The following is a 13575-nucleotide window of genomic DNA, read 5'->3' as shown; positions in this document are numbered from 1 at the left end:
AAGTCTGCTCAGAGCCGATGGCTGGTTGTGCCAAATCCTCTGTATAAATGATGTTTTTATACTGATCAAGAGGAAGAAGTGATGATGGTGGAGGATGGACATGTTTGTATTGAAGAAACTCTTGTGTCTGTAAAGATAGGTCAAAACAAAGGAAACATCAACAGACGTTAAAGACGTATCCCATTGAATCCAACGTGGTGAAGGGCTTTGTTAAGCCTGGTCTGTAAGAACTGCGTAGCTAGTAGATCAGACTATATATCCCGTAAGACAGTGGAATGATCCGGAAGCCATGAGGAAGCCGAAACATGCAGATGTATTAAAGCATAAAGAGGTTTAATACTTTGAGCATAATCAGGAATGTAAGTTCTGCCAAAGTTTAAAAAACCAAGAAGAGACTGCAATTTCTTGAGGGAAGAATGGGGTTACAATTGTGTACACTTCTCCAAGAAATGAGGAGCCAAACCTCTACCCTGATGGGTTAATTAATAACCCAAAAAAAGGACAGCAAGGAACGCAATGTGAGACTTTGCAAAATTGAACTTGTAGCCAAGTGCAGTGAAACTCGTAATGCCATCCACTTTCACCAAATGCGGATTTAATTCATCATCGTTAAGGTATATGTCATAGACATAGGACAAAGCGTCTGGATCAATGTAATGTTAAAGGGACACAATTTGTGCCGCAAAGACACCGGTGCTATTCTTATACCCCATGGGTAAACAAGTGTATAGTCTCTGAGAACCGAGTGAGGTAAACGCCGGCCAATCACGGCTCTCGGGAACCAAGTTATGGCTAAAAAAAAGTTAGAAATATCAAGTGTGGTTTTTAACTTTCTACAGACTATATTATTCGCTGACGTATAATCAAGGATGCTGCTTCACCTTTAACATTAGAAAGAATAATTTCAAAGACTACTGGAAAACTATCCACTAGCTTCAGCCCCGAATCTAGGGCAGGACCTGCCCCATGTTTATTCTGCACATGTTTGCGAACGTGCAAAGGTGTGAGGGTACTGTGGAGGAGCACAAGCGCTGTTCAGGGGTCCCGCAAATAAGTTCCAGACCAAACATTGGCAGCGCCATCTTGCAGGGATTCTGCGAAATCACAGAACTATGCTTAGGAACATAGAACCTAAGTAGGGAGGGACTGCGTTATCCTACCACCATAGTACCCATGAGCCCGGGACTGACTAACTATAGTGTCTCACTTGCCCTCCTACTCGCTCACAGAGGAACACGTGATTAGACCACCCAGAACACAACATTCCTGACCCTCCCAGGAATCACGGTGACAGAACGCACCCTTCCGCTCTCACACTTGTACTTGTCCACAATAAGATCTGGCAGAGACACGAAACAAGTTTAAAAAATTTCTAGTAGATCTGGCAGAGACACGAAACAAGTTAAAAAAAGTTCTAGTATGCAGTATATGTGCGACGATAAGTAAGCAGAGGCCTAACACAAATCTGGTCAGCCTAGTAAGTAATCCATAAATCTTAAATGGAGCTGTCATTGTATAAGACAGGGTAAGCTAATCCCCCTCCCCTTCTACAGACAAAGTGATTATATATCAAAAGATCTCTGGGTGTTTGCTGCAGACCTCGTACCTTAGCATACACAGATGAAGGCTCTACATCTCGGGTGTGGTCGCGATCTTGTCTGTGTATTTGCTTGTCTATGCATGCTATATGACAAAGATTACATTTTCCCAAACACCTGCTTCTGATGGATACATCTGCCAGTGGATTCCTCACCTTGTGAATATCCCCTGCGCCAGCATTCCACTGAACTTTTTTCCCCAGCTCTCTACGCCGACGTGGACGCCATAATGCTTCGGCTCCGCTCGCGACTCCGTATGACGTCACCGGAGCCATAAGAGAGCCACGTCGGCGTGATGACGTCAGTTCCCTTTTTTACGCGCCGTCGACGCGTAACGGTTTTCCAGCACTCTCCTGCTACTTTGTAGTCTTGTAGTGGGTTACTGTTTGTGAATTCACCATGTCTTCGACTAGGAAGTCAGGTTTCAAACCTTGTAGGGAATGTGAGGGCCACATGTCAATGACTGACCCCCATGAAGATTGTTTGTGGTGCCTTTCTTCTGACCACGACGTGGAGGACAGTTCCAGCTGCAGAAGAATGAACCCCAAGGCCTTGAAGGAGAGAGAGACGAAGCTCTTCATGGCCAAGGCGAAGAAGGAAAAGAGGGGTAGGAAGAAGGAGAGATCGAGGCCGGAGTCGTCGACTTCACACTCTTCGAAGTCAAAGAAGCATCACAAGAAAAGAAAGCATAGCTCTCAGCGCCGGTCTTCAAAGAGCAAGGCTTCGAGATCGCCGTCGCCTCGACGTCGAAGTAAGGATGTTGTATCTCCTTCTCCTTCTCCTAGGAAGTCTCCAGAGAGGCCACCTTCGCCGAAGCGGTCCCCGGCGCAGTCACCGGCGCAGTCTCCGGCGCCAGTGGAGTCTTCTGCTTCTGACGTCGAGCAAGAACAAGAAAAAGAGCTTTCTCCAGAGCCGGCTGATCCTGTGGCTCCTGTTGAGGACTTTTCGGCTCCGGTTCCAGGTACTCCTCAGCCGGATTCGGGATCAATCCCTTATCTGCAGTTCCCGACTCCGGGTGCGGATTCGACACATTTTCTTAATGCGATGTATGGGATTTTTCAACGGGCTGCCTTTCCATCCGGCGCACCATCTGGGTCCTATGGCATACACCTTGGGAGTGCCGCAGCATTATGCTCAGGCCCCATTTATGCCTTTTTTGCCGATGGCTCCTTTGTGGCAGTTTCCGGCGCCGTCTGGGGATCCATCTCGGCTTTGTTTGGATCGGCCTTCTTCGGAGCCCTCCTCGACGCCGTTGCCGACTCCCTCGGCTCCACGTCCGGCGCCGCCGACTCTGACGCCGCAGACTCCGACGCCGCTGACTCCACGTTCGGTCCCCAGAGATGGTGCAACATCATCTGCAGGTAACATCTCAGCTGTTATTCGACTTGGGTTTTTCGATCAATGTGCCCAAATCTCACCTGGTGCCCTCTCAACGCAACCTGTTCATAGGGGCGGTACTGGACACTACTGTGTGTCGAGCATTTCCTCCTCCTCAAAGAATTCTCGACATTCAGGAGTTGATCCCTTTATTCCACAATAGAGCGGTTGTTCCAGTTCTGAAGGTCCTTCATCTGCTCGGTCTGTTCGCTTCCTGCATTCTGTTGGTCAACCATGCACGCTGGCACATGAGGGCGCTCCAGTGGTGCCTCCGCAGGCAGTCGTATCAGCACAACGGAGATCTCAGGGAGTCGATCAGGATCTCCAGAGAAGCTGCAGCGGATCTATCTTGGTGGAGAGTGGCGGGCAATCTGTCTCAAGGTAAGCCCTTCCATCTGCCTCCATCGGTGGCCACAGTGATAACGGATGCCTCCGCCCTAGGGTTGGGTGCGCATCTGGGGGATCTGGAGATCAAAGGTGTTTGGTCTCCAGAGGAAAGGTTGCTTCACATCAACCTTCTGAAATTGCGGGCGATTCGTTTGGCACTCAAGGCCTTCCTCCCTTCCCTTCGCGGTCAGTCTGTTCAAGTCCTGACGGACAACACTACCACGATGTGGTATGTCAACAAGCAGGGAGGAGTGGGGTCGCATTGTCTCTGCAGAGACGCTCTGCGTCTATGGTCCTGGGCTCAGGACCATCAGATTTGTCTAATGGCAAATCATCTGGCTGGGGTGCTGAACGTACGTGCGGACAGTCTCAGTCGGCAGTTCTCCGCCGACCACGAGTGGAGGCTCCATCCGGAGGTGGTTTGTCATGTCTTTCGGACATGGGGGACACCTCGGGTGGACCTATTCGCCACCCGCGAGAACGCGCACTGCCCGTCATTTTGCAGTCTCCAGTATCCGATGCAGGGAGCGTTGGGGGACGCGTTTCAGTTGAGTTGGGGCTCACAACTCCTTTAGGCGTTTCCTCCCATACCCTTGATTCCTCGGGTTCTGTGGAAGAGTCGCCAAGACCGGGCCCAAGTTATTTTGGTTGCCCCGGATTGGCCAAGAAGAGTGTGGTACACAGATCTTCTCCACCTTTCCTCGTGCCTCCGCTCCATCTCCCTCTGAGGGCAGACCTCCTCTCGCAGTCGGAGGGGCAGGTTCTGCACCCCCACCTCCAGAGCTTACACCTTCATTCCTGGATATTGAACCGGGCAACCTGAATTCCTTCTCTCTCCCGCCTGATGTGGTGGATGTTATTTTATCGGCCAGGCGACACTCCACCAAGTCCATTTACTCATATAGGTGGTCTAAGTTTGTTAAATGGTGTGGAGAGAGATCCATTGACCCTTTAAAAGCCCATCTTTCTAATGTGCTTCAGTTTGCTCTTTCCCTGGCTCAGCAGGGCTGTGCTGTGGCCACAGTCAAGGGCTATCTATCGGCCTCATCGGCTTTTCTATGTCTTCCTGATCAACCGTCATTATGTAATCTCCTATTGTACTAAGGTTTATCAAAGGCCTTACAAACAGGTTTCCACCTACTCCTTTTGTAATGCCACAGTGGGACCTTAATCTTGTCTTAACTTTTCTGATGGGGACTCCGTTTGAGCCTCTTCATAGTTGTCCTTTGAGGCTGTTGTCCTTTAAGACGGTCTTTCTTGTAGCCATAACCTTGGCAAGGAGGGTGAGTGAGCTTCAAGCTCTTAGTTCTAAACCCCCGTTTTTAACATTACATGCTGAAAGGATGGTACTCAGGACCAGGGCTGCTTTCCTGCCTAAGGTGGTTACTCTGTTTCATTTGGGGCAGTCTATTACTCTCCCTGTTTTTTATCCACCTCCTCATCCCTCCAAGGAAGAGGAAAGGCTTAATCGTCTGGACCCAAAAAGAGCTGTGAGCTTTTACTTGGACAGAACGAAGGACTTTCGTTTGGACGATCAGCTCTTCGTGGGCTATGTTGGACATTCTAAAGGAAAAGCTGTGCACAAGCGCACTCTGTCCAGATGGATCATCCTTGCCATCAAGATCTGCTATGCCCTGGCTGGTAAGGTTCCTCCTGAGGGTATTAGAGCTCACTCTACTAGGGCTAAGTCTTCCACCTCTGCTTTGGCCAGGGGTGTTCCTGTGGCAGACATTTGTAAGGTCGCGACTTGGGCCTCCCTCCATCCCTTCGCAAAGCATTATTGCTTAGACTCTGAGATGAGGAGGGAGGGCCACTTCGCGCGCTCTGTCTTGCAAGACTTTTTGGTATAGGAAGGTGGACACCCTCCTCCGGGAGTGGGACTGCTGTGGGAATCTATTCACAAGGTGAGGAATCCACTGGCAGATGTATCCATCAGAAGAACAAGTTACTTACCTTCGGTAACGCTTTTTCTGGTGGATACAGTATCTGCCTGTGGATTCCTCAATGGCCCACCCGCCTCCCCGTTGTCCACCTTTGTATACCTTAAAAGATGTCTTGCTTGAGATGTTGTTATGCTTTGTAGCTTTTTTCTTTCTGGTACATTGGTAGGAAATGCTTGTTTTCTTTAGCTTTCCTTTTGTTTATGTACTATGTATATTTGATTGTATATTGTATATTGTGTATACTTTGAATCTGTCGTTGGTCCACCTGTGCGCCTCGGAGGCACGGAAAAAATGGGTGGAACTGACGTCATCTCGCCGACGTGGCTCTCTTATGGCTCCGGTGACGTCATACGGAGTCGCGAGCGGACCCAAAGCAATATGACGTCCACGTTGGCGTAGAGAGCAGGGGAAAAAAGTTTCGTGGAATGCTGTTGCAGGGTATATTAACAAGGTGAGGAATCCACAGGCAGATAATGTATCCACCAGAAAAAGCGTTACCGAAGGTAAGTAACTTGTTCATTTGTGTGTTTTGTCTATGTGCTAAAGACTGACCAAAACAGAATAACAAGGGGCATTGTTGTTTGACCTTGTCTACGGTGTTCAGACTAAATCCCAGGAAAGGACAGAACACAAAAACAGCAGTTTGATCTATGTGAAAGTACAGTGTGGCACAAAGCAAATACGTGTGCATAGTAACATGTGCAAAGAAACTTAGGGAACAACAATGGGCCTGTATGGGACACATGACAGTACTATCTACAAAACGGGGGGTACTCGGTCCTCTCAGCTGTCACACTTTGCTCAGATGATATGGAACTGGGCTCTTCACCATCACATTCCTCTGCTGGCAGAATATCTGCCGGGGACGGACAACATTTTTGCAGTCCTGCTCAGCAGGACGCATCAACAGACCCACATGTGGGAACTTCACCCACAAGTTCTCCTTCCCTACTTTCAGAAGTGGGGGTTTACATAAATCGACCTGTTCGCCAAGGTTGAAAACGCGAAATGCCTAGACTTCGCCTCCAGGTACCCACACCCACTTTCTAAAGGCAACGCATTATGGATGAGTTTGGTCAGGGATATTTGCCTACGTTTTTCCACCTCTCTTTCCATTTCTGGTTTGGAAACTCAGGCAAACATCCCTCACTATGATCCTTGTAGTTCCCACCTAGGCATGTCAGCCCTGGTTCACAAGACTATTAGATCTCTCAGTAGTCCCACACGAGGAGCTTCTCAACAGGCCGGACCTTATCACCCTGGATCAAGGACAAATTAGACATCCGGACCCCAAAATGCTCAACTTAGCGTTTTGGCTCCTGAAGTCGTAGATTTTGGTTACTTAAACTTGCCACGAGAATGTATGGACATTCTTCAGCAAGCACTCAGCCCAAACTAGAGTCTGTTATGCCACAAAATGGAAATGTTTGTTTGCTACTGCCAACCTAAACAAATTAATCCTATAAAGGCCACAGTGCAGGACATTATTTGCTACTTGCTTCATTTACAAAAATCCAATTTAGCATACACTTCTATTAGATTGCATCTTGCTGCAATAGCTGCCTATCTCCAAAATAAGGAGAACTATCCCTCTTAAAAATACCAGTCATTAAAACGTTCATGGAAGCACTCAAACGAGTCACTCTACCTCGGGTTCCTCCTGCACCCTCTTGGAACCACAATATTGTACTTGCCAAACTCATGGATCCTCCTTTTGAGCCTCTTCATTCATGCCCCCTTCAATTTTGTTAATGGAAAGTGGCATTTTTAGTTACCATTACCTCACTTAGGCTTGGTGGTGAGCTCAAGGCATTAACATTTCTTTCAAATACATAAAGATAAACTGGTTCTCCATACTAATCCTAAATTCCTACCTAAAGTAGTCTTTCATTTTCATCTCAATCAATCCATTGAGCTTCCAGTTTTTTTTCCCTAACCCTGATTCTGTGGCGGAAAGAGTTCTTCATACCCTAGATATACAAAGAGCACTGATGTTCAACATAGAACTAAAACCTTAAGAAAAACAAAACAACTGTTTGTAGCCTTTTCTCCACCTCATAAAGGCAACCCTATATCCAAATCAGACATAGCCAAAAAGACAGTTAAATGCATTCAAATCTGCTACTTTAAAGCCAAAATACCTTTACCTATTACGCCAGAGCACATTCCACTTGTAAAAAAGGAACTATGGCTTTTTTTGGAAATATTTCCATAGCTGACAGTTGTAAAGCAGCTACATGGTCTACACCGCACACATTTACAAAACATTATTGTGCGAAAGATTTAGCACGCCTACAAGTCAGTGTAGGTCAGGTAGTGCTACGCACCCTTTTTCAGACTACAGCAACTCCTGCACGCTAGCCACCGCTTCTATTGAGGGACGGCTTTACAGTCTATGCAGATTATATGTATCTACAGCCACACATGCCCTTGAACAGATTGTTACTTAACCTGTAAGCATCTGTTTGTGGCATGTAGTGCTGTAGACTCACATGCGCCCTCCCTCCTCCCCAGATGCCTGTGGCCGTTGAAGTTACATTTCACACCTCTCTGATACATTTACATTTAGCATGGACATCTTCATTATTACACTCTAATTACCCTCCTTTCTCACCTGTGGGGAAAACAATCTAACAAAGGAATCTGAAAGAGACAGTTATAGATTCCTTACCTTAGAATTACCCACAGGCGTCAGACTGGATCCTGAGAATTTTTTCGCTTAGCAGTACCTGTGCGTCAGTAGGTAGCTTCTGTCAACTCCACATCCGTCATTGGCATCATAGTCACCTGAATGACGTCGCAGTGCCTACTTAGACACCGCCCCTGCACGCTGACATCAGTTCTTTCTTTTTCCGCGCCAGCCTATCGACTTCTTTTCGAGTCTTCGACTCCTGGTGCGCGAGTGATGTCCCATCGTCGAACTGGCTTCAAGCCTTGCGAGGCCTGCCACAGGCTGATGTCTGTGATAGGGCCCGCACCTTGCGTTCCTTTGGTGTCTGGAACGCGTCCATGACCTGAAGTAATGCTCCGACTGCCGGGCCCTGAATCCGAAGTCTTTGCGGGAGCAGTCCCGTAAGCTCTTGAAGGCCTGGCGGTCGGCTCCACGTTGCTCTCCATCGAGAGGAAGGTCTTGAGACCACTCGCGGAGCCCCCACACCTCATCCCATTCCAAGTCTTCGAAGTCCTTATGTAAGTCAAAGCACAAGAAGAAGGCGAAGAAGCACCGGCGCTCTTCGCCTTCTCCCTGTCGGTTGGCTGACGCGACACGGGACCCGGAGCGGCGTTGCTCTAAGGCTCCGTCTCCGGTGCCTCCTTCAGGGACGACTCTGTGCCTCCCCCCCCGTTCCCGGGAGTAGAGGCATTCCCCTGGCCATTTTACAAAGCCCTCCACCGTATCTTTAGGTGGCCCGACTCTGCCGGCGCACCCTCGGGCCCCGCGGAGCCAGTCGGGGGTCCTAGGCCTTTGATGCCGGCGGCTTTGGCCCCGGCGTGGAGAACCCCCGTGGATCCAGGCCTGGATCTGGATCGACGCCGGTCGATCTTACCTGAACTTCTCCCGGCACCAATTTCGGCGATGACGCTCCCAGCGCCCGCCGTGCCCCCGGTCGACATGTCCCCATCCTGACCCCCGAGATGGACCCAGAGCCGGATCGACGTTGGTCGATGTTGAATCCGTTCCCCTGTTCATCCCTTGTGTTCCCTATCACCCAGAAGGTGGTGATGAGGATTGGGAGGGGTTGCTGGACCCTTTGGCAGACCAGCTTGAAGAGCCGGATTGGAGAGAGGACCTGGGTGACGCCAGTGGTCTGGACACGTCTCCAGACTTTGGCATCCTTTCTCCCCTTACCGTGGCTGCAGAGGAGGGAGCGTCCTACGCTGTGGTAGTGCGAAGGGCAGCCGAGGCCTTGGGCCTGGAGCTCCGTTTAGTGGCAGTCAGGACTAATCTCCTGACAGAGGTGCTTCAGGCTGCGGAAACCTCCTCTGAACCCCTTCGGCCCTTCAACGAAGCCCTCACTGACGTCCTTCTGGGCACCTGGTCCAAGCCCAGCACAGGGGCTCCTGTGGAAAGGACTATTGCCCGCCACCACCGCCCTTCTCCGGGCGACCCAGTTTTCCTCACCCAACACCCTAACGCCAAGAGCTTGGTGGTCCAAGCCTCTTCTTCCAAATGCGCATTCCCTTCTGCTTCCCCAGACAGGGAATCCAAGAAGCTGGATCATCTTGTGAAGCGCATTTTCTCTTCCCCCTGCTTGGCACTGCGGTCCGTGAATACGGCGTGCCTCTTGGGCAGATACACTCATACTATCTGGGATATGGTTGCGCAAGTGCTGCCTCAGTGCCCGGAGGAGGCCGGGGTCGTTTCCTTCCAAGCTGTGGCCGATGGGAGAGACGCAGCATAATTCATGATTCGATGTGGACTGGATAGCACAGACTCGCTAGGCAGAACGATTGCCAATTCGGTAGCCCTTGAGGACGTCTGGCTTTCCGGGAGATGTCCAGTCAACTTTGCTGAACATGCCCTTCGATGGCCATCGCCTTTTTGGTGACAAAGCAGACTCTATGCTCCAGCGCTTTACGGATTCTCGGGCTACAGCCACATCCTTGGGCCTCCCTGCGTCGCCTCGTCCACCCCAGTCTGCTTTTCGCTGCTTTCGTGGCTACGAAAGGGGCACCCCACCATGTCCGGCCCTGTCTAACCACCAGTCCACGTGAGCTGCCTAGCCTCTGCGGGGCCGCGGACGTGGGAACCATCAACCTTGTGGGTCTGGGAGCCAGCGGGCGGGCCAGTCCGCCCTCCCCCTACTGTAGGCTCCAAACCCTCCTAGTCTGACCCTTCAGGGCCATCAACGGCCAGTGGGTGGCAGGATTTGCCATCACCTCACCCACTGGCAATCCATCACGTTAGACAGGGGGGTTTTGCAAATAGTCCGAAGGGGCTACTCCCTCCCCTTCGAGACTTCCCCACCCTCCATTCCACCGTCTTTCGATCGCATGTAGGAGGATCATTTGGCGCGTCTCCACCAGTAAGTCTCAGCTCTCTTGGCCAAGGGAGCTGTCGGAAGAGTCCCTGCGCCAGAAGTAGGTCGTGGTTACTATTCCCGCTACTTTCTGGTGCCCAAGAAGGACAAAGGCCTGTGTCCTATCCTAGACTTCAAGGCCCTTAACCGCTTCCTCCGGAAGGAGAAGTTCAAGATGCTCAAGTTGGCTCAGGTCCTGTCTACCCTCGAACAGGAGACTGGATGGCGGTGTTGGACTCGCAGGACGCTTATTTCCATATCTCCGTCTTGCCAGCCCACAGATGCTATCGACAGTTCACGGTGGGCCACGAGCACTTTCAGTTCACCATGCTCCCCTTTGGCCTTACCAGTGCCCCTTGGGTATTCACAAAGGTGATAGCCGTGGTCGCAACTCATCTGCGCAGATCAGGGGTTCCAGTCTTCCCCTATCTCGACGACTGGCTTCCACCTAAACCTGTCCAGCATCCACCTCCTTGTGTGGAGATTGAGCAGCGACAGTTGACAGCTTTTGACCTTCCGCCCGAAGTCTGCAATGTCATCTTGGCAGCCAGGCGTCCCTCCACTAAAATGGTATACGCCTGTCTATGCAATACATTTGTGCATGGTGCAAAGCCAAGGCTGTGGATACCCTGTCTGCCCCTCTTTCAGAGGTTCTCTTGGTTATCCTTTCTTTAGTCCAGCAGTGCTCTGCTCTGGGCACTCTAGAAGGCTATCTTGCAGCTATTTCTGCTTTCCTATGGCTACCAGATCAGCCCTCCTTGTTCAAGTCCCCTACTGTAAACAGATTCATCAAGGGCATTATTCATCTCTTTCCTCCATCTCCTTTTTTAATGCCCCAGTAGGACTTGAATCTAATTTTAACTTATCTTACGTGTGCTTCCTTCAAGCCTCTTCACAACTGTCCTCTCAGGCTTCTCTCCCTAAAAACTGCTTTTCTTGTTGCCATCACCCCTGCTCGCAGGGCGAGTGAGCTTCAAGCTCTATCCTTTAAGCCCCCTTTCTTTTCTGTGCATCCGGACAAAGTGGTGCTTAGGACGAGACCCTCGTTCTTTCCTTAAGTGGTGACATCATTTCACATAGGACAAACTATCACTTTGTCCACCTTTTTCCCACCCTCGCACCCTTCCAAGGAGGAGGAGAGACTCCACCGTCTAGACTCAATACGTGCGCTGTCCTCCTACCTTGACCGTACAAAAGATTTACGGGTGGATGATTAACTCTTCGTTGGCTATGTTAGTGGCAAGAAAGGTCGGGCTGTCCAAAAGCGTACCATCTCCCGATGGGTAGTCCTTTGTATTAAAATCTGTTACGCTTTAGTGAAAAGGGAACCTCCAGTGGGGCTGCGTGTTCATTCCACTAGGGTTACGGCAGCAACTACTGCATTGTCAAGTGGAGTCACACTTCTTGACATCTGCCAGACGGCAACATCGGCATCCTTGCTCATGTTCACCAGACATTACTGCCTGGACAGCCAAGTCCGGAGGGACGGCTATTTTGCCTGCTTTGACCTCCAGGATTTTCTGGCGTGAACTTGGTCAGCAGACCCTCCTCAGGGGTTGGTATTGCTGGGGTATCTATTTTAAGGTAAGAATCTATAACTAACTGTCTCTTTCAGATGAACAAGTTACTTACCTTCAGTAACGATGTATCTGCAAGAGACCTATGTTAGTTATAGATTCCTTACCGCCCACCCATCCTCCCCGCTCTGCGAACTGATTTCTAGGGATTGGGAATCCCTTACAGGTCCTAGTGTGGTGCACCAGTAGTCCATGTCTTGCATGGCTCTAGGCTTCTGGCGTGGAAAGTGGCGTCAGAACTGACGCCAGCGCGCAGTGGCGACGTGTTAAGTAGGCACCACAACGTCATCCCGGCGACCACGATGACAGACGCGGAGTCGACTGACGCTACCTACCGACGCCCAGGGATACTTCTAAGAAAAAAATACTCCGGATCCAGTTTGACGCCTGGGGGTACGAAATCCATAACTAACGTATATCTCTTACAGATACATCGCTACCGAAGGTAAGTAAGTTGTTCAGCGATGCCCATGCACAATCTGCAGAGTGGAGGAGTCCATGTACCTCATGACTCGAAAGACTTCTTAGAAGAAAAACAACTTTCACAGCTCCGAACCCAAAACTAGATGGCCAGAGTACACCAAGCATGTGAATCTACAGCACTGCATGCCACGAACAGATGCTTGTAGAGTAAGTAACATAATCCTTACAAGTGATTTCATGTAAATACGGGTAAATCAGTTCCTGTGTGATGTGGCAAACTATGTCTTTGTAACTCCAGATACTTATACCCATAGAGCAAGAGAAAAATGCTGAAAGTAGTTGTGTAGGAGATGGCGTTTGTATACACTGGTACTTTCCTTTTAATATCCAAATGTAAATTAAGAAAAGTAAAGTTTGAAGAGGCTGAGAATTATTTGTCATTTCTCATAGTGAATCAAGGGATGAGATTTGGTATTGTTGTAGTTTTCAAGTGTTTGGTTTAACATTTTAATCTCTTCTGTTTTACAGCCCACCAGCGAGGAAGACCTATGTCCAATTTGCTATGCACACCCTATCTCTGCTGTTTTTAAACCATGTTCTCACAAGTCCTGCAAGTAAGTGAATGGTATTCGATGTTTCACTATGATTTTGATGAATATGCCATTATCAAGAATTTAAGTAATGCTTCAAAGAGTTCAGAATTTGTTTAAAGATTGGCCCCCAATAATTGGTGTCAATGAACAAATGGAATTTGATATAAAATGAAGACATAATAGCTGGTTTGTCTTCAGAAAGCTAATACATATCCCGAAAGTTATGATTGGTTATTTACAACATAGGATCTGGCTGGGTCTTCTTTAGAAGTATCTGGTTGGTTTTGGCCCTAGCAGAACATGTCACCTAACCATGATTTATGTATTATACAAGAGCTTCTCTAGGTTCATTAAGGACATGATAGCGAGGTAAACCATAACTGGGCACAATACGCATAAAATAATGGATTTTGTAGAACATGTAGGTCCTCTTTACAGCATTGTAATAGTGTGCTGACAGTATTTGTTGAAAATGACAGTTCGCTATGATTCCTTTGTAACCTAACAGCTAACTTGAATATGAGCATGATAGCAAGTCACAGTTTTCTTAGGATATGATCTCTGGATATAACTTGTTTGGACACTCCATCTTAACTTCCCCCATTGCCCCCCAAAATCACCCTTATATAAAGGATTGATGTGCTCAATGTAAAGGCTCA

The 13575-nt window shown here is 49.0% G+C and overlaps 1 protein-coding gene across 2 annotated transcripts in view; it reads left to right on the top strand.

Moving 5' to 3' along the window:
* The window catches only part of RNF123 (ring finger protein 123), a 1761234-nt gene that overhangs the window by 1624586 nt on the left and 123073 nt on the right, over nt 1–13575 (top strand). For both annotated transcript variants that reach the window (XM_085625036.1, XM_085625035.1), the window contains exon 38: nt 12852–12937. In XM_085625036.1, the coding sequence (XP_085481162.1) occupies nt 12852–12937 (86 nt within the window). The remainder of the gene's footprint in view (nt 1–12851; nt 12938–13575) is intronic.

This window comes from Triturus cristatus, chromosome 9 (assembly GCF_964204655.1).
Source record: "Triturus cristatus chromosome 9, aTriCri1.1, whole genome shotgun sequence".
In the NCBI taxonomy this organism is placed as follows: Eukaryota; Metazoa; Chordata; class Amphibia; order Caudata; family Salamandridae; genus Triturus; species Triturus cristatus.
Note: the sequence above shows the minus strand (reverse complement) of the source record. Positions and strands in the feature narration are given on the sequence as shown.